This window comes from Xiphophorus maculatus, chromosome 15 (assembly GCF_002775205.1).
Source record: "Xiphophorus maculatus strain JP 163 A chromosome 15, X_maculatus-5.0-male, whole genome shotgun sequence".
Taxonomy (NCBI): domain Eukaryota; kingdom Metazoa; phylum Chordata; class Actinopteri; order Cyprinodontiformes; family Poeciliidae; genus Xiphophorus; species Xiphophorus maculatus.
In genome coordinates this window covers 5,199,179-5,224,165 of record NC_036457.1, presented here as the reverse complement: position 1 = coordinate 5,224,165, position 24,987 = coordinate 5,199,179, and the positions used below count along the sequence as shown (strand labels likewise).

The 24,987-nt window shown below is 48.9% G+C and overlaps 4 protein-coding genes across 9 annotated transcripts; 1 reads left to right on the top strand and 3 right to left on the bottom strand.

The window, feature by feature from the left end:
• Nucleotides 1–149: 149 nt before the first annotated feature.
• Nucleotides 150–3,986, bottom strand: LOC102230816 (protein Z-dependent protease inhibitor-like). The gene is made up of 6 exons (XM_005805155.2): nucleotides 3,881–3,986; nucleotides 2,932–3,220; nucleotides 1,744–2,031; nucleotides 1,382–1,655; nucleotides 1,164–1,311; nucleotides 150–678 (listed from the first exon to the last, which is right to left on the bottom strand). The coding sequence occupies exons 2-6, from the start codon at nucleotides 3,215–3,217 to the stop codon at nucleotides 490–492; spliced, it is 1,185 nt and encodes a 394-aa protein (XP_005805212.1). The 5' UTR covers nucleotides 3,218–3,220; nucleotides 3,881–3,986; the 3' UTR covers nucleotides 150–489.
• Nucleotides 3,987–4,207: 221 nt separating this feature from the next.
• Nucleotides 4,208–7,052, bottom strand: xrcc3 (X-ray repair cross complementing 3). Its single transcript, XM_005805186.2, has 7 exons — nucleotides 6,797–7,052; nucleotides 6,370–6,507; nucleotides 6,086–6,298; nucleotides 5,836–5,990; nucleotides 5,550–5,762; nucleotides 5,404–5,441; nucleotides 4,208–5,332 (listed from the first exon to the last, which is right to left on the bottom strand). Exons 1-7 carry the CDS (start codon nucleotides 6,849–6,851, stop codon nucleotides 5,050–5,052), a joined length of 1,095 nt encoding a protein of 364 aa, XP_005805243.1. The 5' UTR covers nucleotides 6,852–7,052; the 3' UTR covers nucleotides 4,208–5,049.
• A 44-nt stretch (nucleotides 7,053–7,096) lies between these two features.
• On the top strand, nucleotides 7,097–24,978 carry LOC102233808 (transcription factor IIIB 90 kDa subunit-like). Of its 2 annotated transcripts, none has more exons than XM_023347465.1 (19): nucleotides 7,097–7,263; nucleotides 8,034–8,228; nucleotides 14,276–14,356; nucleotides 14,435–14,608; nucleotides 15,201–15,232; nucleotides 15,336–15,408; nucleotides 20,823–20,972; nucleotides 21,036–21,129; nucleotides 22,142–22,268; nucleotides 22,422–22,461; nucleotides 22,547–22,642; nucleotides 22,860–23,141; nucleotides 23,533–23,594; nucleotides 23,677–23,758; nucleotides 23,837–23,889; nucleotides 23,967–24,226; nucleotides 24,294–24,345; nucleotides 24,439–24,613; nucleotides 24,684–24,978. In XM_023347465.1, exons 2-19 carry the CDS (start codon nucleotides 8,045–8,047, stop codon nucleotides 24,713–24,715), a joined length of 2,049 nt encoding a protein of 682 aa, XP_023203233.1. In that variant the 5' UTR covers nucleotides 7,097–7,263; nucleotides 8,034–8,044; the 3' UTR covers nucleotides 24,716–24,978. The 2 variants fall into 2 exon arrangements, with proteins under 2 accessions (XP_023203233.1, XP_023203232.1); XM_023347464.1 differs by having other exon boundaries at nucleotides 22,547–22,663.
• On the bottom strand, nucleotides 15,575–22,193 carry LOC102230556 (BTB/POZ domain-containing protein 6-B-like). Of its 5 annotated transcripts, none has more exons than XM_023347471.1 (6): nucleotides 22,016–22,193; nucleotides 20,278–20,399; nucleotides 17,806–18,047; nucleotides 17,399–17,489; nucleotides 17,196–17,314; nucleotides 15,747–16,779 (listed from the first exon to the last, which is right to left on the bottom strand). In XM_023347471.1, the coding sequence occupies exons 3-6, from the start codon at nucleotides 18,009–18,011 to the stop codon at nucleotides 15,747–15,749; spliced, it is 1,449 nt and encodes a 482-aa protein (XP_023203239.1). In that variant the 5' UTR covers nucleotides 18,012–18,047; nucleotides 20,278–20,399; nucleotides 22,016–22,193. The 5 variants fall into 5 exon arrangements, with proteins under 5 accessions (XP_023203242.1, XP_023203243.1, XP_023203239.1 ...); XM_023347473.1 differs by having other exon boundaries at nucleotides 22,045–22,193; XM_023347472.1 differs by lacking the exon at nucleotides 22,016–22,193 and adding an exon at nucleotides 20,855–20,943.
• Nucleotides 24,979–24,987: the final 9 nt, after the last annotated feature.

Below are 24,987 nucleotides of genomic sequence, written 5' to 3'. Positions count from 1 at the left end.
TTGAATAAAAACTATTGTAAACATAAATCTGCTGCAGGCTGGAGTAGTTTTGTGTATTTACAACCAGCCGGCTGGTTTAGAAACTCTACGGCGAATCCAGTTTTTATCTCAGGGTTCGTCTTGGCAGGAAAATAATCAGGAGACTCGGGTATGTGACGACAGTTTTATTAAAACCGTTTAGGATCGGAACCAAACATTCAGCATTAGCTTAGTGCTAAAAGCTGCTAGCATGCAGGAAACAACAAAATAAATAGGATGCAGCATTAGCTCAGTGCTGACAGGAAGTGCTCTACAATAAACACGATGATGACTAGTAGGAATGGAACGGCATTTAATGTTCTGGATCTGTTTAACTCTTGACCAGTCGGGCGTCCCCTGCGGCCCTTTCAGGGGACTCCCCCCTCATGTTTAACACTACTGATAGACAGGAAGTGAGGCTACAACCTGCCTCTACTGGTGGGTGGAGCTTCAAAGGGGACGGTTCTCAGCTCAGTTCTCTGTGGGGTTGGCGACTCGGCCCATGAGGAGCAGGCTGCCGCTGGCCTGCTGGTAGATGATAAAGATGAAGGGCCGGTTGAAGGTGAGGCGCGGTGGCGGCGAGGAGAAGGCGGTGGCCCCGCCCCCTGAGCCGCCATCATCACCGCTCTCATCCATCGAGACAACCGAGGCGTGATACACCTGAGGAGGAAACGGAGCGCCGGGATTTATTAGGAGCAAGTTAGAAAAACATTCAGAATCAGTGATGGGAAAATGGAAAAATAACCTGGAAGAACCTGGAAAAACCTGGAGCTGCCCAAGGTGTTGTGATCAGATCAAACAGGTTCCCACGCCTTGGTTAACATCAAGACTGAAAACTTCAGGCTCACACATTCATTGGAACTATTCTCAATCAATATTCCCAGGGTTTGTTAGCTTGGCAGCTAAAACTGTCAGAATTAGCATCATTAGCATTAGCATAGCTCTGTTGGTTTATTAATATTGAGTCAACATGGAGGGCAGTTAACCAGTTCACCCAGCAGATGGCGTGTTGCTGCATACTGGGAACACAGGAGAAAATACCAACACACTAACTGTCACCATCCAGGTGAATATTCAAACCCAAAAACATTCCAGGGCCTCAAACTTATTTTTTTAACTTTGAAGGATTTGACTAGGCCACTGACCTGAGAGAGGCTGGCTCCTGAAGCCCCGCCCATGCTGCTGAAGTCAGCATCATCTTGGAACACCTGCGTGACGTAGAGCGCCTGCAAGACATCTTTCAGGGCATAGGAGCGCTTCAGCAGGAAGACAGGAAGTTGCACCTCCAACTTCCTGTTGACAGAACAGATGGGTCAGAATCGTTTACTGAGAGTCGAGGAATGAAGAAGACAAAGGTCCTCACGTCTTCTTCAGCTGGCGGATCCAGGCCCGGATCTTCTCTGAGGTCACTTCCCCCTCCACGGCGGTCAGGTCCACGTCTTCGTCTGGCAGCACCGCCAACATGGCGGCGCCGTCCGCCATCGGCAGCTTGAGCACGCCGGCCTTCACGTTGCTGTCGTACGCCAGGAAGTACTTGTCAGCCCGAAACATCATGGGAACCATGGCGACATGATAGCGGTCGACGTAGAAACGCTCAACCTGAGTCAGCGAGGCGTTGAAGGGAGGATTGAAGCGCACTGCAACGCAGCAGAACACAACGGCCTAGTCAAAGCCCACAGCAGAACACAGCGACCTAGTCAAAGCCCAGCTGTGGGCGGGACTCACTCTGGTAGTCGGCAGCGGACACGAGCAGCAGCTGGGTCCGGCGGTCCAGGGTGCTCAGCAGGTTCTGGGCCTGGTGTCGGGTCCGGTCCTGGACCCAGCGGTTGATGACGTCCTGGGCATCCGCCGGGCTGGAGAAGGACACGCTCTGAGTCTGTCCGCCATATTTGGTCTGAACCAGATCCTGGAAGGACGGCGGAGCCTGGAAGCTCTGGTCCAGGAAGAGCGCGGCGCCCTGCTGCAGGCGGAGGGCCGGCTGCAGGACGGCGTTCCTCAGGGCCTGGAACTGAACTGGAGGCAGAGGAAGTTCAACTACAGACCTCGACTGCAACAATCTGGATTATTCAGACACAACAAAACATGCAGGTTTATTTTCATATTTTCACCAAGTCATCCATTCATTCATGAATGTCACAGTTTTAAACTAAATATTTCATTCACAAGCTAAATATTTAGCTTAGATTTATTTAGCAGGCTAAGCATTTAATAATTAATTATTTAGCTCCAAATTAAATATTTCCAAAGTATAAAATTATTTTTCCAAGCCAAATTTGTAGCTTGCTAAATATTTAGTTAGCAGTACCCTGCTAACTAAATATTTAGTTGTAAGCTAAATATGTAGGTCCAAGTTTAATTTAGATTTAAATATCTAGCTATTAAATCCAAATAAAATCTTCATTTTATAACTAAACAGATAATTTCCAGTTTAAAGATTTAACTTGCACACTAGCAAGCTAAATATTGCTTAGGTTAACTAATTAGCCTAATAAGGCAAAACCTAATTGGTTTAGCGGTATTGCTAACTATTTTTCTATTTAGAAGTTAAATATTAATTTCCAAACTAAACACTTAATTTGCAAAATAAACTAAATATTTAGTTAGCAAATCAAATATTTAAATTGTAAATTAAATATATCCATTTTGGAAAATATTTAATTTTATGGAAGAAGATAAATAATAATAATTCAAACGTTTTTTTCCAGTGGCCCTAATCCTCTTCCATACACTAAATATGTAGCTTCCTAACTAAATGTTTAGTTTGGAACGGTGACGTGGAAATGAACGAATAACGGGGAGAAAAAATTACTTAAACCTGGACCTTCCGTTTTCTCTAATAATTATTGCTGTTAAATTTTAGGTTTGCAGACGGCGGGCCGTCTTCTTCCGGGTCATGCTGGGGTCGCGGCCCACCTGGCAGAGTCTGGGGGTCCAGTCCGGTCAGGGTGAGTCCCTGCAGCAGTTCGTTCTGGGTCGGCCCGCTGGTTCCGCCCAGCAGAGCCAGCATTCCCGCAAAGACTGCGAGCGGAGCCAGCAAGACGTTGTCGTCGGTTCGGCCCGCCACCGCCCGGTACAGCCGCGCCCCGAAGTCCGCGCTCCGGTTCAGGAGGTCCAGCTCGGCGGGATCGGGGGTCTGCGGGGCCGCGGGGCCCGCCAGAAGGAAGAGGAAGGCCAGGTGGAGGAAGAGGAAGGCAGCCATGGTCTGCAGCAGCAGGAACAAACACACATTAACATCAGAACCAGGGCAGGTCCAGAAGGTTCTGGAAGAACCGGTTCAGTCCAACAGAACCGGATCCATCTACAGCAGAACTCCGTCTGGTTCACTTCTGATCACATGATCAATACAGTCATTCCCAAACTAATGACAGATAATCACTCTGGAGCTCTCCAGGTGTCGGTTACCATGGCAACAGGTGGAGGTCAGTTACCATGGTGACAGGTGAAGCGTCTTGCTGATAAAGTTCACCTTTTCTCAACTGAACAGTTCAGAACCTTTTCTAAAGAATCAAACTGACGGGTCCGGACCGGGACTAAATCTGGGATCCGGTGACTCAGAACCGTCAATTTGGTTTGAACTGGACCCGACCAGAACCAGAACCTGCTGATGAAAACATCAGGAACTCAGAGCTTCCCCCGACTGCTGATCGATCATCTTCATCATCATCATCCGGTCAGCGGGGCCACGCCCTCTGTCGGTCATGACGTCGTTTGTTGTTGTTTACGTTTTATTTGATAAATCGGCTCATCATCAGTTTGAAGATATTAATAATCGACTGATCAGCAGCAGGAATGTGGACGGAAAGATGAGCTCACTGATCGATAACTGATGAGCCTCTGCAGCCAAAAACAAACAACAACTCACCTACAGCTCGGCGGCGCCTTTTGATCTTCGGTCTTTCTGCAGAGAAAACTCAAGCGCTGCGTCAATCAGCGCAACACGGCCGGAAGTCAGGGCGCGGCCACGCTCTCACTTTCAAAATAAGAGAGCTAAAATAAAGCAGAACAGAGCCGACCGGTCCGGTTCTTGAGAACCACCTGCATCTTCTAGATGGGTTTCTGCTCCATCACACCTGGACCGGAACCGGACCTATGAACACCATAGGTCCGGTTCCATCGGTAGCTTCCATCAGTGACCCGGGGACCGGCTTCGGTGCAGCTTTTAATTTGAAAAACACTAACGCTCTTCCGGTAGTCTGATGATGGCTTTATTATGGAGAACCCGCGCAGGCGCACTGCTGCCGCTGCGCCCAGGACCAGAACGGTTCTGACCCTGAGGGAAACGGGATTATTGGGAAAAAGTTAGAATCTTGTAAACCAGATTAGGATTTAAATTGATCCGTTTATATTTACTGAATCTTAATGGATTCGTTTTTTCATCTGGAGTCCATTCGGTACCAAACAGAACCGGTTCATATACAGAAGAACCGGATCAACACAAACAGACCACATGTCTCCAACCTGGGACTACGGAGGCGCCAGTGGCTCGTTGGACCATCCACAGCAGATCCATAACGTTTTTAACAGTTTCCCTTTTTTGCAATATTTGTATTAAATATCCATAAATAATGAGATTAAAATACCAAAAACATCAGATCTGTTTTAACTAGGTTGCAGTTTACATATTCTTAGTTTTTCATCACTTTCAATCCTACAGAACTAAAAAAACAAAAAAAACTTTTTACAACTTTTTATCTTTTTTCACAATAAAAATAAATAAATGTATTTACACAACAGGAGAAATACGTCTGACGTTCTGATTGGCCACAGGCAGGAAGTCATCACCAGCTGACATTCTGATGTAAACAATCGTTTCTGGATCATTGAAGGTTCTGGTGGCGGCAGACGGGTCGAACCGTAACGGATCCCAGAGAGAGTCCTGATGTCCTGGGGTCAGTGAAGGCATCAACATGGGCAGAGCTGGCTCTGGTTCTGACCCGGAATGAGTCATCATGATCCCACTCTAGACCGGAGAACTGAGCTGCCGGACCCACCAGAACCTCATTCTGACCCGGCTGAAACCCAGAAGCATCTTCATCGGTTCAGACGAAGCGGCAGAACCATTTCCTGCTGAGCTACATCAGGTCCAAATGGAGCCAGAACCGGGTCCAGAACCCCGCGAAGCCCCTCCCTCCACACGGCGAGGTCCCGGCCGCCCCGGGCCAGGTGAGGAGCGAACACCACCTCCAACCTGCGCAGAGCACTGCTCTGGTCGCCACGGGAAACAGTCGCCTGGAGACGGCGCATCATCAGCCGAACCGTCACCTGATTGGCCCAGGCCAGACCGAGGGCAGGACTCACTGAAGAGGACGGAGAGCTGGGCAGGTAGACAGGTAGACATCAGGTCAGGATGAAAACGCTTCGGGTTTACCTGGAGGACAGCTTTACCTGGAGCTGCTCTCTGATTGGTGGAAAACGTCTGTGACCTTAAACAGATAACAAAAAAAACAACAAGTTACCATGGCTACTGATCTGAGACGTCTTTCACCTGAGGACAGGAGACAGGTGTGTGTGTATGTGTGTGTGTGACCCACCTGGTTGATGCAGAGGACAGGGGCGGTGAACTCGTGGCTCAGGTGATGCACCATGGAGGAGACGGTGAGCAGCTGCTTGTTCCTCTCCAGCCAATCGTCAGGCCGGAACTCGCACCTGAACAGCGCCGCCACCGAGTCGACCACGACCAGCCGGACTCGGCCCTGGGCCAATAGGAGCGCGGCACGCCGAGACAGACACACCTGCAGCGAGTCCTGGGGATCAACACACCTGTGAGCCTACGGTCAGCCAAAGGCTCCGCCCAATCTGAGGACGGAGGTCACGCACCAGGTCGGCGGCGTGTTCCACGTAGATGTTGTCGGAGAAGCGGAGGCGGCCAATCAGAGACGGCGGGACGTCAGATCGCAGCGACGTCTGCTCTGAGATCAGCTGCTGCAGCCGCCGGATGGGGAACGGATCCTCGGTACAGACATACAGTGCACCTGGAGGGCAGAGGTCAGAGGTCACGGAATGCTGGGAAGGTCACTGGCGTGGTGCATTCACTGACGCCCTGCGTAAGCGTGGTGCCTTCACTGACCTGCGCTCAGACCTCCGTGCTCCACCGGATACTGCACTGACAGGCACAGCTGCAGGCCCAGCTGGGTCTTCCCAGCTCCGCTCTCTCCCGCCAGCTCAGTGACGCCCCCCACTGGCAGTCCTCCGCGAAGCAGCTGGTCCAGAACCGGACAGCCAGTACCGAGCCGCAGGCCGGACTCCAACCTGCGGCACTCACCCCGTTGCAGCTGGAGGGCTGAGGGGAGAGAGGATGCTGTTAGAACTGAGCATGACATCACACTGTGTGAGCCAATCAGATAATCTCACCTGTGATTGGCTGATGGGTCCTGCAGGCGGTGGCGGCAGCATGGAGCAGCTCCTGGACATCTGGGCCAGACAGTCCGGTCATTTTCTGAAGGTCCGGCTCAGACAAAACCAGAACCTCCCGAACAGACTTCAGATGAGCTGGGGGGGGGGGAGAAAACACGTTACTATGGCAACGACACAACCACAGCTACACATGGTGATGCTCAGTAAACCCAGGGAGCCCATAGGAACCAGCTGTAATGAGGTTCTTGTTCTGTTCGTTCCTGGCAGCAGGAACTACAGTTAATTTAACAAATAATAAAGTTTGGGTTCATTAAATAAAACCGACGTCACTGTAGAACAACGATGGGGGTCTGAGAGGGAAGCTGAGGCTTTTCCAGTTAAACCAGTTGGGTTTGGAGGTGGAGTCCGGTGGAGCAGCTGGTACCTCTCTGAATGGCGGAGATGATCCGCGGTTTGAGCTGCAGCTGGTCCCAGTTCATCTCTGCGGTACCGGCTCTGGTTCTGACCAAATTTGTTTGAGAAAGCGTCACAACACGGACAAACTCCTGCCTGAGCACGTGACGTCATCGCTTGCCGCCGGGTCCAGAAAATAACTCCGACTCCGGTACCGCTGCTTGATATGGCCCAGTCCCGTTCGTTCCGCTTGTCCCGACCCGGCCGAACTGAACAGAACTGGCGCGAAAAATGACGTAAATATGGACATGGATTGGCTCAGAAGTGACGTCACATTTGGGCGCCAGTTGGGGAAGCTAAACACAGATCAGAACCAGAATCAGTAATTGATCCATTAGTATGAATGGTTATTGTTCGGATGGGGCGAACATGAAGCTCAGCTGCTAGAATTCGAACCGCTCTGCTGGTTCTTCCCGCCTGGTTCCGGAACTTTACCCGGTAAGTGGGGCGTGTTTGTTATAGCTGGTGGTCCAGTGGTTAGAGGCTGGTCCTTCGGCCGGTTCGGTTGTGGGTTCGATTCTAGGTGCGGGTCTCTACTTCATAAGTGAAATTTTGCTGTCAGAATGTTCTGGAGGTTCGGTTTGTTTGGAAGACATCTTTGGTGTTCGATCAGAACCGATCTAGTTGATGGTAAATTATCTCATTTTCTGCAGGGATTTCCAGCTACTGTTCAGGTCCAAACACCCTGGTTCTGGTTCAGAAGCTCATGGTTTTGATTTGCAGATAGTCTGAATTGTTCCGCTCCAGAAACCAAACTGGGTTAGAACCGGTCAGAAGCTTCTCAGACGCTTTAGAAGATCAGAATATAATAGAAATCAGCTTTATTGTCCCTCAGTGTGAGCAGCAGCAGCGTTGTGTGTTCTGTTAGGATTCGGTTCTACTGGATCACAGTGAAACATGTTGGCTTGTTTTAAAACGGGAATAATGTTCGTGTTTACTGAACATTAATAAGAGCTTTCAGTAGATCAGAGCCGTGCAGGAAGGACAAATACAAACAGGACCCTACTTTTAAATGACTGACTGGTTCTGCAGCGATTTAGGTCCAGTTCCAGACTCACTGAAGAACCCTCAGCATAATACTTCCACCACCGTGTTCTCTCCCCTCTGTCTCTTTTGATCTGACTAAAGGAAATTGATCTCCAGGACGCAGAATCTGTTTCCAGATTGTTGTTGATCTCTGCTAAAGAGGATCTGCTCCTCATCCTCAGGCACCGCCACAATGAGTTCCAGGGTGTGTCGGACCTGTGGGGGGTCTGACATCGATGTGGACCAGGCCCGGGGCAGCGCAGTGTGCACGGGCTGCGGCTCGGTTCTGGAGGACAACATCATTGTATCAGAGGTCCAGTTCGTGGAGGGAAGTGGAGGCGTGTCGTCCGCTGTGGGACAGTTTGTCTCCGCTGATGGTGAGACCGGTTTTCTCTACTGACTGGTAGGACCAGAACCAGTATTACCATTAGAACCAGTTAAAGGTTGTAGAGACACTGAAGAGTCCAGCTGAAGCAACCCAGAGTTTAAAACCTCCAGTTGTGGGTCACCGCTAGGCCTGTCGCGATAAACGATAATCGTACGATAAATTAAAACTATCGACGTTATTTTAATTATCAGCATTATCGTCTCTTCCGGCCTTTTTCTCTTTCTGTTGATGACACTGAATGAAAAAAAAGGCCCAACTCCGGTGCTCTCCACTGACCCTCCCTTCCTTATTTCCTTAGTGTAAAGCCCAGCGCAGACTACAGATCTTAGAGCTGTCAGCCGATTGTCGGCCCATTTTCAAAACCTGACAGATCACACATTAGCCGATCGGGTTCGTTCCTGCCGTGTGGTGTCCAACAATGGGAACAAAATAATGACTACAAGTCCAGTGAACTAATTTTAAAACCAGGCATTAATCAATCCTTTACTACAGTCTACCTGCAATGCATGTGGCTAGTGTCAGCGTAAAGTCCTAACTGAATGAAAATCATTAGAACCTATTTACGTCACGTTAACGAAGAACAGCTGAAAAGTTACCAGGTTTCGCTCCAACTCCTCCCCTTGTCATTTCTATATTTTTTGCATGTTGAATAAACATTAACGTTGTTTCCACATATCATCTCCAATGTTCGCTGGACTTCGGGTTGCGCCGTGTCAGCTGTTCGGGATTCCCCGACGTAATTTCCCCTCAGAAAGCGCGGAGGAGAATCCGCGCTTTCTGATTGGCTGCCTGTCACATTCAACAGGAAGCGTTAAAGCTCCCAGTCGGGGAAAACCCCTGATTTGGATCGGAGCCGATCTACCGTAACACACCACAAACTACAGGATGATCGGTTATGAAATCGTAAGGGGAAAAATAGGAGCAAAAAATCATGTAGTGTGAATTATTGCATCAGGTAGTCAATGTGCCCGTCTTCTCTATTTAAATCTAATTATTACTGAAGGGCAACATAATATACAGACTTTATAATCTGCACTCTTTTGGTTGAATGCAGTATTTATTTACACTTGTACTTTATGTTGTTTAGTTTTTTTTTCAAGTGCGTTTTTTGTTAATGGAGACTGAGAATCCATTTTATTTCATTTTTGGTTGTTTTGTTTATTTAGTTTATCAGTTAAATATTCTTTTGAAAATAAAGTGCATCTATCTTTGGCAGGAAATCACATGCATTATTACGTCATTTCCATTAAATCAGTGTAAAAAGGTCTTCAAACAATATTATCGTTTATCACAATAATTTTTGAGACAATTAATCGTTCAGCAAAATGTGTTATCGTGACAGGCCTAGTCACTGCTAGCTAAAAGTTAGCTGCACTAACACTAAACTAATATGGTATTTAATGTAGGCTAATGCTAACACTACTTAGTGGAAGCTTAGACTAAAGTGCTACAGTCATGCAGGATTTAGCAGGAGTTGATGCCAAGTAAGTTTATTTATAAAGTGTTTTTCACAGACAAAAAAAAAAATCACAAAGCGCTGTACGATAGAAATCAACCTTGAAATTATACAAAACATAAAATCAAGAGATAAAAGCCTGGAAAAATGTTTAGTTGCTTTTTAAAAATGCTAAAGCACCAACTTCAGGGTTGGTCAACATGCAACAATGTTAATAAATGCATTTCAGAATAAGAGCATGAATGTAAACATTTACTTGAATTCTTAACACTTCAGCGTAACATTCAACTGAAAGTTTTCAAAGCCACCAAGTAAATTAACCTTTAGAATATATTTGGAATATGTGATTAAGTGGAAGCTAAATGTTTTCAAAGCGAAAGCGGCAGAAAAAAAAAGTTCTGGTATTAGCAGAATGTTGCACCACTGAGAACCTCTAATAAACCCATTTTCTGCAAAACATCCAGCGGTTTGCTCTAGAGCCGCACATGAAGACACGTCAGGAATCAAACAAGAACCAGAACTGATAAATAATATTTATTAATCAACATGGAGGCAAAAGTGATCAGAACCGGTCACCTGCACAGAGACAGAACCAAGTTAGAACTTCTAACAAGTCAGGGTTTGGGTTAACTTCACATTCTGAGTTTTCATCTGAGAAATTAGCAGGATTCTGTTCATGGTTTGTTCTCTCACTTCTGTGTTAACTGGAGTTAAACTAAAGACCCATCAGACCCGTGAACGTGTGGCACACAGGCCATTTTGATGGAACAGTGGAGGTAAATTAGTGTCATCTACTAGTGGTGTCGCAGTTTGACGTGGTTGCGGAGGGGGGTCAATATCACTCCCCCGTTGCTAGGAAACGACGATTGTGGGTGTGCTCTTTGTAGCGATTCGCTAACTGAGTTACTTTGTAACAATTATTAAATTAAAATGTTGCGGACTCAATCACAATATCTCTTTTGATTGTTACAAATGCATCTTTGAACCAACTGAACATTCATTCAGGTTCAAGCAGAGCGTTGGTGGATCTTTAGTTCCAAATCAACCCGAACACCGTCCAGAACCCAGGTGTACGGTTAGTTACCATGGTTGAAGGGAAGTCGCAGCTCGTAGGCTTTGCTGCCATTCATGTGAACAGTCGGGTTGGCGCCGAGGCCTTGCTGGGGCTTCCAGCATCAGCAGCTGGTGCCATTTAATCCAGACTTCCTCCAAGAAGACATCCCAGGTAAACTGTGAACTCCTGATTGTCTCTACAAAGAGATAAACCATGAGTGATTAGGCAGACCTATTCAGTTGGTTCTTTCCTGATCTTAAACCCTAATCTCTTATGGTTGAGTCTGAAAGGTGGTCTACAGATTAGTGGAGTCTCAGGCACTTTGAATGTTCTGTGTTTAGTGTCAATCATCAGAGACCAGAGAGAAAAGATGCTCATACATCAGAAGAACCGTATAAGACTCCTTGTACATGTTTTCCACCACCAAACTCTGCAGAGAAGAACAGATACGATTAAAACATTTCCTCCAAGCCAATGGTTTCATCAACCAGACTCTGTACCTTCCTGAAGCCTCCCTCTGACCCAAAAGGAACTTCATCATTCCTTTGGAGGTGACAGTAGCTTCATCCAGCAGGAAACCCTCCAGTCCCACACCAAAGCTCCGACTTTTAAATCCTGCTCCCTCCCCAACCAGAGCGGATAGGATGAGAGGGACGTTCCAGAGCAACAGACTGCCATCAAACGATCCATAATCCGAAGGGAACAAAAACCAGGCCATCCTGAGATCTGGTTCAGACTGCAGCTCACCTTTTGTTCTGCGTGAGCTTACCGAGTGTGCAGGCTATGGACAAGTCAATCAGCAGGAGCACAAACTTCTGTTTGAACAACAGAGACACCTGGAACATCATCATCCTGACAAAGGAACAAAATGTCACTAGTTTCATTAAAAGCAGGGACAAAACTGCAGAAATTTATAGTTTCTGATTCCAAGATCGATCCGATTCCCCAGGTTTACAGGTCTAAGAAACTAACCAGCTTCACGCAATACGAGACCGTCCCACCAGTCCTCCGTCCCAGTTTGAATTTAATCTAGAGGACACTGTGGTACTGCAGCTTTTCTTTTAAAACTACGCAGAAATGGTTAGTTATCAGAGTTTAGAGTTGAAGTTTGCATGAAATAAAGCTGTTGGATTCAGTTATTAATGGATAAAACCTGGTGTTTGTTCATTCCCACCATGGTGACCTCAGCATGAGGCTGTTTGAGTGCAGATCGAAGCATCACCCTCTTGGAGGCCATCAGGCTGTAGCCAAACCGCCAGGCGTCTGGAACGGACAGGAGGCGTTCTGCCCGCTGCTCTGCAGGAACATCAGCTGCCAGGAGAAGCTGCTGGTCCTCTGAGCCTGAAGACCACAAACCAAACGCCTCATGGTTACAGGTTTAGACCCAACTCAGGTCGGGGATGAAACTCAACGACACCAGTTCCTGAAGAATTGACCAACTGATCCTGGATCAGTACTGACTCACCTTGAAGAGTTCACCTGTCTGCCCTCCACATGAAGACTCTGTTCACATTCAGCTGACAACAAAACCACAGCAGGTCAGCTGGTTACCAGGTGACCTGCTCACCTCCATGCAGTCCTCCTCACAGGTGAGCTCTGTGTGTCCAGAACAGACTGTAGAAACAAAGCGGCTGCTCAACCTGCCGGCGCTCAGCACCACCTTCAGCTTGACGTCATTCTGGAGAAAAGCAGACTCACCGTAACGCCTGGTGCAAAGACCGGTAGAGGTCATCAACCGGCAGGTGGGATTCAGGACAGGTGGACACGCCCCTCCGCCCTCCGGGGACAGGCACCTGGTGTTGGGGAAGGGGAGCCGACAGGTGGAGCTTTATTAGTCCCTGGGTTGTTTTCTAGCCAACTGCTCCACTCAGACCCAGAACACACATCGGCTTAGGTTAAATCACTTCAGTTGAAATTTTTTGGAACAAACCTTATGGCCCAAATTTAGCACCGCAAACATCTCATGAAATAAATGTGCAATTAAATGTCATTAAATAATGCAGCGTAAACTTTTTAATCATTGTGTGGAAGAAAATCTTTTCAAAATATTCATTGTTTGACTCCTTTTAAACAAATAGAGGGGAATCATTATACTTTTAGGTCTCCAGTCATTTGTGTCGCAGGCTGAACAGTTTGGGAGAGCGTACCAGGAAGCAGGAGGAAAACGATGCTCTGAAGACGGTGAAGCCGTCCGGCCTGACGTTGCTGATGGTGTGACCACAGCGGAGGCGAGCCGTCCGCTGATGGCGTGGACGCCGTCCGTCCGCTGATGGCGTGGACGCCATCTGCGTCTAAATGAGGACATCAGAGACCCGGACGCTCCCGGTGTAGAGTTCAGTGAAGAAGAGCTGACCGACTGCTTTGAAGCGAGGCGGATCCACAGGTACCGATCCCGAAACTCCGACTCATCCACACCTGAGGATGGAAAATCTGCTGAACAAATGAAGGTCAAAGGTCAGGAATGTTCTGGAAAACTGTCGTGAAGCTGACAGGTTTCCTCCTGCAGACTCAGAGTCACCTGGGCCTTCAGATCTGGGTTCCAGAAACCCAGAAGAACCCAGAGAACGTCTGGAAGAGCGTTTTTATGACCAAATAGATGAAGGAAACGTCTCATGTTGATGTGATCAGAGAGCAGCAGCTTGAAATCAGACATTTCTGACAGACCTGGAGGTTTGTAGAGAAACATTTAACTTGGAGGAATCAGAGCTAAAATCTGCTCAGTTTTACCCTCCATCTGACCTCTGACCCATGGTTCCTCTCATGAAGCAGCAGCACATCGTCAGGAGCAGCACAGGTGATCCCTCACCTGTCCAGAATGGACCTCTCCCCCTCTAGTCATTGAAAAGTAGACAAATGATTCAGATTTGGTAAAGATTTTCCTCCATAAAGCTCGCTGCAGCTCTCATGCTGAAACTGGAAGCTCCGTCTCCACTGAGGAAAACACTTGGACTCTGCAGCCAGGTGGGCTAATCACCTGGTTGTCATAGTAACCAGGGAGGGAGTCCAGGTGAGGCTGCTTCTGGATGATTGCAGCTGAAAACCTCCTGCGTTCCCATGTGAGCGGTACCGGTACCAACCGGGCCTTGGCTCAGACTGGGCTTCTCCTACCAGATCCGCTGGGTGAGACTGAGCTGGACCCCGAGTCGAGTCTTAAACGGGTCGTTAGAACCCAGAATGGTTCCGACCAGGGATCCATAATGAAGAAGCTTCTGAATTCTGCACCAAATATTAGAATAAATGTGAACTGACTGCTGGAAATTTCTCAAATGATATATTTGTTAATAATTTATTGAATAAACTTTTTGCCGTTTAGGTAATCACTGTAATTCTGATCATGATCATGTTAAGTTTTAAAAATGCTCTGGACAGATTTAAAGTTTTTAGGATCAAACATGAACTTTTCACATTGAATTTCTTCAGACTAAATCCTCCATTTAGATATGAACATATAGAATCAAACATTTTCAAATAAAATTCTTTGCTAAAATGACACTTTATTAAATGATCAGAGTCTGTTTGCTGCCAGGTCCAGTCAAAGCTCCACTCCTCGGTTCTGGTTTCCACACCGGAGTCGGAAAGGAGTCCAGAGCCCAGACGCTGCAGAACGGTGAGTTCAGGACCGGTCTTCGTCTGGGACGCGTCTCCAGGTGTGACTCCAGGTGTGTGTGTGTGTGTGTGTGTGCAGGTAAGCGTCAGATCCAGCAGCTGGGCAGCCAGCTGCAGCTCAACCAGCACTGCCTGGACACGGCCTTCAACTTCTTCAAGCTGGTCGTCAGCAAACACCTGACCAGAGGCCGGCGGACGGAGCACGTCATCGCCGCCTGCCTCTACCTGGTGTGCCGCACCGAAGGCACGCCCCGTATCCTAGCAACCAGCCACCTGCCCTGCTGTTTGTTTTCCCACATCTTAGTTTTTAGCTTCCATATTTGAATTTTTTTTTCATTGAGATTATCCACTAATAAAAGTAAGGTATGCTAAACATTTCTAAATAAAATTTGTTCTAATGAAAATCAAGTGTTTTATCTTCCTACATCTTAAATTTTTAGAATTTTTGTTCAATTTAAGATTACCCCAAATTACTAATCTCTCTTTAAATAGAACCTCAAACCTGATTGGCTCAGAAGCAACAAACATAACAAAGGGAAGCTAATACAGAAAAATGTATATAACAATTAAAATGACTGTATTATAATCTAAAAAGGCAGTTCTATCTTTATTCTACGTCAATAAAAATTAAAAGTCCTGAAAATATTTCTAAATAAAAGAAAATATCTTCCTTTGTAAAGAAAACCAGAAGAAATGAATAAAAATGTATTTTTTATTGGATTTCCTTCCCTGTCAGTCGGATCAGCAGGTCCAGAATAAAGAAGAACCCGTTCAGAACTCAAGGAATCGTTCAGTTAGTGAACCGGTTCTGATTCGACCTGTTTCTTTCCTGAACCGGGCTTCAGACATGCTACTGGACCTGAGCGACCTGCTGCAGGTAAGAGCCACATGGGAGCACCCAGCTGCAGCGTTTCAGCTCTGGACCAATCACAGAGCGTCTCTGAGCTCTGGACCAATCACAGTGTGTTCTCTGTGTCCAGGTGAACGTCTACATCCTGGGGAAGACCTTCCTGCTGCTGGCCCGGGAGCTGTGCATCAACGCGCCCGCCATCGGTGAGACTTCCTGTGTGATTCGCTTGTAACACATCAAATTTAGCTAAAACGGCAGCGATTAGACCTACAGAATGACATTTCCCAGCATGCTCTCTGCGGAAGAAAGGTTAATCTACAGTGACCTCTGGTGGTTGCTGCAGGAAACTACATCAGATAAAAACAAACATTGCAGTTTCAGTCACACAAACTTTAATGATTGAAACACCTCAACCAGTCAGAACCAGAACCGCTAACGCTATCAGAACAGGAGCTAACGCTATCAGAACTGTAGCCGCTAACGCTATCAGAACCAGACTGTCCCTCCTGGATTGAGGCCTTTCAGTCCGTCAGGTCCAGCTTCAGCAGTAAAATATCAGTTCTGGGATCTGCCCCCCCTGCACTCCGGTACCGTTGGTGCTGTCCGAGGAGCACTGGAACTGGAAGGTCACCTTCCCACACTGCACCTCGGTCATTCCCTCCTGTCCAAAGTAGCTGAGCTCGTTCCCGTCCAGGACGGCGCTGACCGTGTAGAAGGTGTCCTGCTCCACCTGGACGGGGTGTTCGAACCAGACGGGGAAGGTGCTGCTCGACCCGTCTGATAGAAACTTGGTGAGGTTCTGGGCCAGAAGGGTTCCCTGTCGCTTCAACTCGATCCTCACGCTGTACTCGGCCTTCCCGCCGCTCGATCCGTACAGGCCCAGCCCGGCCATGAAGATCCTGCGGTCCACAGCGAACTGGATGCTGTCGCAGCGCCCCCTGTAGCGCCACTGGTTGCTGCGATAGGCGGACGCCTGGAAGCGGTGGCACCGCTGCGGCGCCAGGCCAACCCGTTTCCCCACAGGGAAGTCCAGTTGGGGTTTGTTGGTGGCGGTGTACCACAGGAAGATGTTGTGGGTCTCCGCCAGTGTCAGAACCTCTGACTGCGCCGGTCCATCTGCAAACTCCTGCAGAGACATGGAGGGGACCCGGAGCAGGTACAGAGCCTTCCCAAGCACGGTCCGCTGGTTCCGAGGGGTCACCGCCAGTCCCTGGCGCCGGCACTCTGCCGCCGCCCAGCTCAGCGCCGCCTGGAACACCGCCGCCTCGCGGATGTTGAGCGTCTCCCTCTGCAGGACGATCTCCAGCGTGGGCCGGTCGATCTCACAGAACCCTTCAGACCGCAGCGCCAGCTCGGCCTGCGCGTCGATCACCTCCCAGCAGCGCTCCGTAAGCTCTGCCTCTTCAAACAGCCGACTCTGGGACAGCAGCACGCAGGCGTTTTTGGCCTCCAGGCTCGTCTCCAGGAAGCCCACGCACGCCTTCGCCACGGCCGGGACGATGTACTTCTTGGCGGCGTAGAGCGTGGCTAGAACCGTGTCGGCGTCCAGCTCCACCTCATCGCTGTACATGTACCTGAGACACAGGAGGGGACATTAGAGACCTGGGACCCAGATCTACTCTGGACCAGAACCCTGAAGAAGGTTCTGGATAAGAAGCTCCTGGGTTCTGCTGGTTTCTAGTGAAGACACCACATCTACTGATTGGTATGAGGTTCAAGACCCGTCAGAGGAAGCATCTGGACCTCTCTGAACCGGTCTGAAACTGCTCTGAATAGGTTCAATCCAGTCTGAACCGGTCTGAGTAAGACTTAGTGAGTCAACGCGAAGGTCTGAACTCGGTCATACCCAATGTGAATATATTTACATCGGCCTGAATGGGTCGGAACCGCTGTGACCATCGTCTGTCTGGGTCTGACTTTGATCTACAGCATTCTGAACCAAACAGTTCTGGTGGTTCAGTGGTGGTTCTGGAACCGTGTCTGGACTCACTTCAACAGGGTGAGGAAAGCAGCTGGTTCCACGTCCGGAATGTGGATCTCCGACTGTCCTTCCGCCAGATCTCCATAGAACATGGCTCCAAACACGGAGCTGCCGACCGCCAGGACGTACTGGAACACAGTGAGGAAATGGGTCGGAACCGGCTGGCAGAACCACACCAAGAGCACAAGATCGCTCCAGACCAGGTTCTGTACCTTATGAGCCGGGACCGTCTGCGTTTCTCCAGGCGGACCCACGATGAAGTGGATGTCGGCCATGTGCTCGTTGTTGAACATCAGAGCGTTCCTGCAGACAAACAGGAACCAGCTGGTGTCAGCAGGTGGCGCCGCGACGCGCCATCCGCCCACAGGGGGCGCCGCATCACGCCACCCGCCCACGTCATGTCGCCCGTCCACAGGTGGCGCTGTTCAGGTCGTTTATGAGTTCAAAGTGGCGCTGTCTGACCCGGTTGGACCCAGTTCACACTGAAAGTAACTTATGGTTCTGAACCGGTCCAAACTGGGACCAGAACCTAAATAAACTGAAACATGGTGGAATGTGACGTTTGTCTTCAGCACAGGAAGTGGTGAAGCCCCGCCCACACCGCCATGTTGTTGTTTACCTCTCCCTCAGGGTGGGGTGGGCTCCCTGCCAGCTGAGTCTCTCATCATCATCATCATCATCATCATCGTCGCCGTCGTCGATGCCGACGGTGTTCCGCTCGGCAGATTCCTCAGGTTCGCTCAGCTGGACGAAGTTCTTCTTCGTCTCCTCCTCTTCCTCGTCCTCGCCGTGAGGAAGGCTGGTGGAGAAAAGCTCCGCTGCCATCTCCTCCTCTTCCTCCCATCACAACATGGCCGCTTCCTGTCCGGGTCACAGGGATTATAATCCAGATTATCCAAACAGCTGGGAGCACAAAGAGCCTAAACCAATCCGGTCCACTTGGTTCTGCTGGTCCCAGTTTGGTCCCACTGGTTTCTAAAAGTCACTTTAACTTCAAATTCACAGGAAACAAGTGAAGAAGTTTAATATTTCATATTTCAGCATCAGGATTTATTCAGTGTTATTTTAAATAAGGTTATCTTATGAAGCGTCGTTGATTCAGCTTTTGTCTTGCTGATCGTCAGAATCAGGCTTTTTCTCTCTGACTCCTCGGCGCCTTCTCCCACCGAATCCAGCAGAAAGGGCACGACTTGTGTAAAATGATTGCAACAATAATTAATAACTAGCCCAAACATGGGCATAATAATCTTAAACAGTCCTTGAATAAGAAAAAAATTAAACAAAATAATCCCACGCCAAAAATAATGAAACATGACACAGCTGCATGAAACAGCAGGAAATATCTCCGCAGTAAAACGAGCCGCTTCTTCGAAAATGACAGTAAAGGCTGCACTCAATTTTTACAAGACGTTACGGCAAACCTAATTTACGAGCTCCTTTCACAGTAAAAGCTCACATCCGGTTCATGTTTGATCTACTGCCAGTAGATTTCCAGCGGCTTCATGTTTGGACTTTGCAAAAGGAAATAATGTATCGGAAATAATTGGGGCCATCAAGCAGTGACTTCTCTCACTTCTGGGAGAGAGAGGGACAACTCTGGAACAAAACCAGCAAATGTCAACCACATCTGATGTTCAATTTCAAAATAAAAGCCTACTAAATAAAACGTTTTTATTCCCCCCCTATGTTGCTGTGCTTTTATTTTGAAATTAAACATCAGATGTGGTTGACATCCGCTGGAAATCTACTTGCAGTAGATCAAACATGAACCGGATGTGAGCTTTTATTGTGAAAGTAGCAGGTAAGTGGGGGTACCATAACGTCTTGAGCTTTTCCAAGAGGCGGCTAGTTTTACCGCCGTTTCTCCTCACTGTGCTCCACAGAGCCTGTTTAACCATGAACATCACTATTTTCAGCACATGGATGTAGCATTTTCATTAGCGATGTTTCATGTAGCATAAATAACTGCTAACACACTTCCATCACTTTTAAACAAAGTTTAAGTGCTCTAAAGCACATTATTTTACAAGAACATTAATAAAACTGTCACTTATTATACTTAAAATACACTTATTGAACACAGAAAACAAAACGACGGAGACGTAAAAGGCTTCACAGACTATATGATCCGTTAATTTGTCTTTTAAACCCGAACTGACACTCAAAACTACAATCCATGAACTCAAAATGTTCAACAGTAAAGATAATAATTCACATTTCCATTCGCAACACATTAAATTTGAATAAAAACAATAATTTTGAAACAGGAAGTTACCCGCTGTTTTGCAATGGATCTGTCATCTTTCCAAAATAAAAGCTGCCGGTGCTCATATGATTTCCTACCGGAAGAGCTTCTCACTTGACAATCTAGTGCACATGTGTCAAACTCCAGTCCTCAAGGGCCGCTGTCCTGCAACTTTTAGATGTGCCTCTGCTGCACCACACCTGAATAGAATGATTAGGTCATTAGCAAGGCTGGGAGAACTGATCTACACAAGGAGGAGGTAATTAAGCCATTTCCTTCCAGCATTTCGTACCTGTGGCACATCTAAAAACTGCAGGACTGTGGCCCTCGAGGACTGGAGTTTGACACCCCTGATCTAGTGTAACAACGTCACACTGCTACACTGGCTTGGTGCTCTTGGGGCCCCTGGTGGAGTGGGGGCCCCAAGCAGCTGCTTAACTCGCATATACCTTCGGCCGGCCCTGGTGGGACCACTTTGGGAATCTGGACCAGACAGAGGGAATATTCTGGAGAGCCAAGCCTGGAGGTTCTGCAGGTTCGATCCAAACAGCAGATCCTGGAATCACTGACTATCGATCCTGTTGTTTGGATCAGACCTGGAGATCCAGTCTGGGTTCGGCTGTCATCTTTTATCCGAACCACGCAGCACCTTTCCATTTTATCCCGAACTGACGGGCCCAGCAGACACCCGGTCCGGTTGCAGAGCAGAACCAAAACGGTCCGGTTCTGACTCCAGAACCAGCTCGTGGTCCGGTTCTGCTGCTCGGTTCTGTGGTCAGTTAGCAGCGGCTCACTATGCGGACCGAACCCGTCCGTTTCGTGTACAGTTCAACTGTGTGTTGTTACCTTTTAGACCCGCCTCGGTTCGGTCCGGATTAAAACCTGTCCTCGCGCTGCTGTCCGCCTCCCACCGCCATCTTGGGTCCAGCTTGTTTTTCTGTGCTTCTCCAGCAGGGGGAGCCATGAGCCTGCAGGGACAGTAACGGTTCTGGTTCTGACCCATAACAGGTTTGTCATTAGGTCTGTAGTTAGTGGATGAGGTTCTGGTTCTGATCCGGTCTGGAAACGAGCAGTGGTCAGAGGAACCTTTGGGTCAGAAAGTATTGCTGAAATATTCAGGCTGCAGTTTAAGAAAAAACTCATTTTAGTAAACGTGATTTCTATAATCTAATCCAGCATATAGTTTTCATCATCTGTGATAAATATTGGCAAATTTACTGTAAAAATAAATTTTCTATCACAGCCCTGGCGGCCATTTTGAAGCACATTTGAGCCAAGTGAGCTTGTGACAGGGTTAGGGTGTTCAGGTACCTGCTGCAACATAGAACAGCATCAGTACCTGAAGGGGCGGAGCCTGCAGTGTCTGACCCCGCCCCTCCCCCTCCCCTCAGACCCCTGCCTGTACATCCCTCGCTTCGCTCACATGCTGGAGTTTGGAGACAAGAACCACGAGGTATCCATGACGGCGCTCCGCCTGGTGCAGAGGATGAAGAGGGACTGGATGCACACGGGTCGCCGCCCGTCTGGGCTCTGTGGAGCAGGTGAGGTTGTCGCTATGGCAACAGCAACATCCATGTAGCTCATGACTCCCCCCCACCCCCCAGCTCTCCTGGTAGCGGCTCGGATGCACAAGTTTCGGCGCTCGGTGAAGGACGTGATCGGAGTGGTGAAGGTGTGCCAGACCACTCTGAGGAAGAGGTGAGTGAGATCCCAGTGGATCCCTGCAGGTAAAGGAGATCATTTTATACCAGAGTCCTAGGGATCCAATGATATCACAGGGATCTACTGCCAGAGATCAGTTGATCCTAGCCGATCCTTATGATTCCAAGCCAACATTAAAGATATGGGAACATTACTGCTAGTTCAGTCTCTAGATCCTGGTGGATCCGTCTGGATTCACCAAGATCACAGGGATCGACAGGACTGGTCCCAACCAGGAGATCACAATAGGCTCCATAAGATCCCAGTCAGTAGATCTGATTTATAGATATAAGAAGATCCAGGTAGCAGTCAGTGGATCCTACTGGATCTGTCAGGTTTAAACACCTACAGATTAAACAAACACAAGAAAGACAAGAGCGTTAGATTCTTTTGTCCTCGCGAGGAGAACAGCCAGAGATGTTTTCAGTCACACATCTCTTCCGTTCTGAAAACATATGTGTCCGTTCTCCCTTTGTATTGCTGTTAGGATCCCTGTTACAGAGAGCGTCTCAAAGGGGCGGGGAAAACACTTCAATCACATGATTGCAACGCAAATGCTAGTCACTAACAAAACACATGGTATCTACACACTAGATTATTCTGTTCCAGACACAGGATAACACAGAGCAAGTTGTACGTCTTCATGGCAACAGTTTTATAGCTATCTAACCGGTCAAGGATGCAGAGGTTTCTGCTGAACGATAACCCTGTTGAAAACGGTTCTCTGCTCTTCCTCAGAGGCCTTCTGAGAAAGGAATCAAAGTAATTCAACAACACAGAAACTTTCTTTATGCTAAGATGAAACAAATACAGGCAAATAAGACAAGAACATTATAAAGGCACATGAAACAACAAATATTTGATAATAATATATACAATTTACCTAACAGGATCCCAGTCAGTAAATCCCACCTTGAGCTAGCGCTTCCTTTCTGAATAGAGTTGTTTATTAGGAATGTGATGGTGTTGGTCGGTGGATCCCATCAGATCCCTTCTTCTGTCCCTGCAGGCTAACGGAGTTTGAGGACACGCCCACCAGTCAGCTGACCATCGATGAGTTCATGCGGGTGGATCTGGAGCAGGAATGTGATCCGCCGTCCTTCACTGCCGGCCAGCACAAAGTCAAGATGCAGCAGGTAGATCTCCTGGCCTCTGATTGGCCGGCTCACCAAATATTAAAGCGAAGAATGTTCAGTCTTTGTTGTCCTCTTGGTCAGCCAGGGGAGACCAGTTGATCACAGATAGATTCAAATCAAACACTGAAGTGGATTTAACATCCTCCTCTGCAGCTGGAGCAGGAGCTGGCCCGGAAGCTGGACGAGGTCGAAGGTCAGGCCGGGAAACTTCAGGACACCTGAACCGGGTTGAGCTGGAGCAGCCGGTGATCCGACTCTGTCTGCTTTGGTTCCGCCAGGAGAAATCAGCTGCTACAAGGAGGAGATCGAGACGGAGCTGGAAAAGAGCCGGCCCAAACTCAGGGGGATCTACGCCGCCTACGCCAAGGAAATGGGTCCGTCCAGAACCACAGCAGGTCCAATTCAGACCAAGTCACACATAAGCACAACTACACCAGAACCAGAACCGGCTGCTGAGTAGGAGAGCAGAAACCAGACGGATTATTCAGGCTCCATCTGGTTGTGTTTTATTAAAACTGCGAAGGAGACAGAAGGAGATCTAGACGTAAAGTCTAGATCACTGGTAAAGTCCGCTGCTCTCTCTGGTTCCAGATCCGGAGGATGAGGACGTCCTGTCCTCTCCGGCTGACCCAGAGGACAAGGAGGGGGACGACGCCGCCCTGCAGGCCGCCGCCCAGCGGCTGACGCAGGACTTCCTGCGTCAGGTGATCCAGGAGGAGGAGGGGGGCGGGGCGCCACAGGAAGCAGAAACGGAGGGAGCCGGGCGACCCACCCAGGGCGCCCCTCTGGCCTCCATCCTGGGAAACGCCAGCCTGGGCCTCCAGGAGAGCTTTCACACCTTCGATCCACCGGAACCGGACCAGAACCCAGAAGGTACAAACCAATCAGGAACTGTTCCTTCACCATGTGGTATTACATCATCAGTTAACAGTTATTACATCATTAGAAAACTTTACTAAACAACCATCAGTGGGTCACAAAGTCACCATGTTACGCAGACTAGTAACTAGTTAAATCATTAATCACCATGGTTACGAGGTGCTGCAGTGGAGCAGCGGTTAAGCACAGTCCTGGACGTGGCCGTCGCAGGTTCGATTCCCGGCCTGGTGACCTTTGCTTCTCCATTCTCTCATTTCCCACTTTCCTGTCAATTCACTAAATAAAGGCCAGTAGAGCCAATAAAGCTTTTAGAGAAAAATCACCATGGTTACATGACCAGCTAGGTAACACGGCGCTGTGATGTCACTGAGGGTTTGTTTTCCAGGGGATCCGTCTCCGAGCGGAGAGCTGGACCTGGAAGGAATCGACGATCAGGAGATCGATAAGGTGAGCGCCAGGTTCCAGTCAGAGGTATGCTGATTGGCTGTCACCACGCCGGTCTCTGATTGGCTGCTGCTGTCTGCTGCAGTACATCCTGAACGAGAAGGAGGTGGAGGTGAAGACGGAGCTTTGGACCAAGCAGAACGCAGACTACCTGAAGGAGCAGAAAGGTGAGGACCAGTCAATACGGAGGATGCTGATTGGCTGATTAAACACGGAGGATGCTGATTGGCTGCTTGTGTTCACAGAGAAAGAAGAGAGGATCACCAAGGAGAAGGAACAGGGCACCTACAAGGAGAAGGTTGGAAACGGGGTCTACCAGTCTGCATGCCAGGGGCCGGCTGCCTGCTCTGACCTCTGACCTTTCCCCGTCCGCAGAAGAAGAAATACAAGAAGCGTGAGCAGATCGAGGCGGCCACGGCGGGCGAGGCCATCGAGAAGATGCTGGAGAGGAAGAAGATCTCCAGTAAGATCAACTACGACGTCCTGAGAGACCTGAACCAGCCGGCAGGAAGTCCCGCCTCCGAGCCCCCAGGGGGCGCCGCCGTCGTCCCGCGCAAACGCCTGAGCCGCCGCCGCAGGAAGGCCGGGAACGCCAACGCAGAGCTGTCCGCCAGCGCCACCATGATGACCAAGAGGTACCAGACCCAAGCAATCGATCACCTGATTGGTGATCAGAGCTCAACTTCCTGCTTCCTGTTCCAGGTTCCGGCGCCTCATTTCCTCCACACCACGGAAAAAGAAAGCTGCTCCACAGGTAAACCCCGGATGACCGGACCGGGACGGACTGGGCCAGGAAACCCTGAGTCAGTCAGTTCTCCCTGACTCCATTTTGTTTAATCGATTTCAGGTGGAAACAGCAGTTGCCATGGAAACGGCATCAGAGGCCGTGCCTGAAGCTCCTCCTGCAGCCGTTCCAGACGCAGGCCCCGGCCCCGTCGAAGCCCCGACCCCGTTAGAGACGGAGGAAGAGGAGGAGGAGGAGGCAGAGGAAGACTGCGTCAGCGCGCTGCAGCTGGTTGGAGGTCGGTCCACAACTTTCCCTGACCCATCAGAACCAGAACCAGAACCGACCAATGCATCCATGTTTTCCAGATTACGGCTGTGAGGAAGAGGAAGTGTTTTAGCTCCGCCCACCCTGAACAAACTCCGTCCAGCCAATCAGAGGCCAGCAGGTCAATCACCGATGGAAGAACCAGAACTTATCAGAACTTTTCACTTTGAGGTGTCTTGGACCCACCCGGAACCAGCAGAACCAGTGTGAGACAGAAAGTGTGTGAGAGACAGGAAGTGTGTGTTGCTGTATTTTAATGATGTCATGTGCGACCCGAACAGAATCATGACCCAGCAGAAACATTCCATAATAAATGGACTGAAAGTCCAGTCGGTTCTGGTTCTG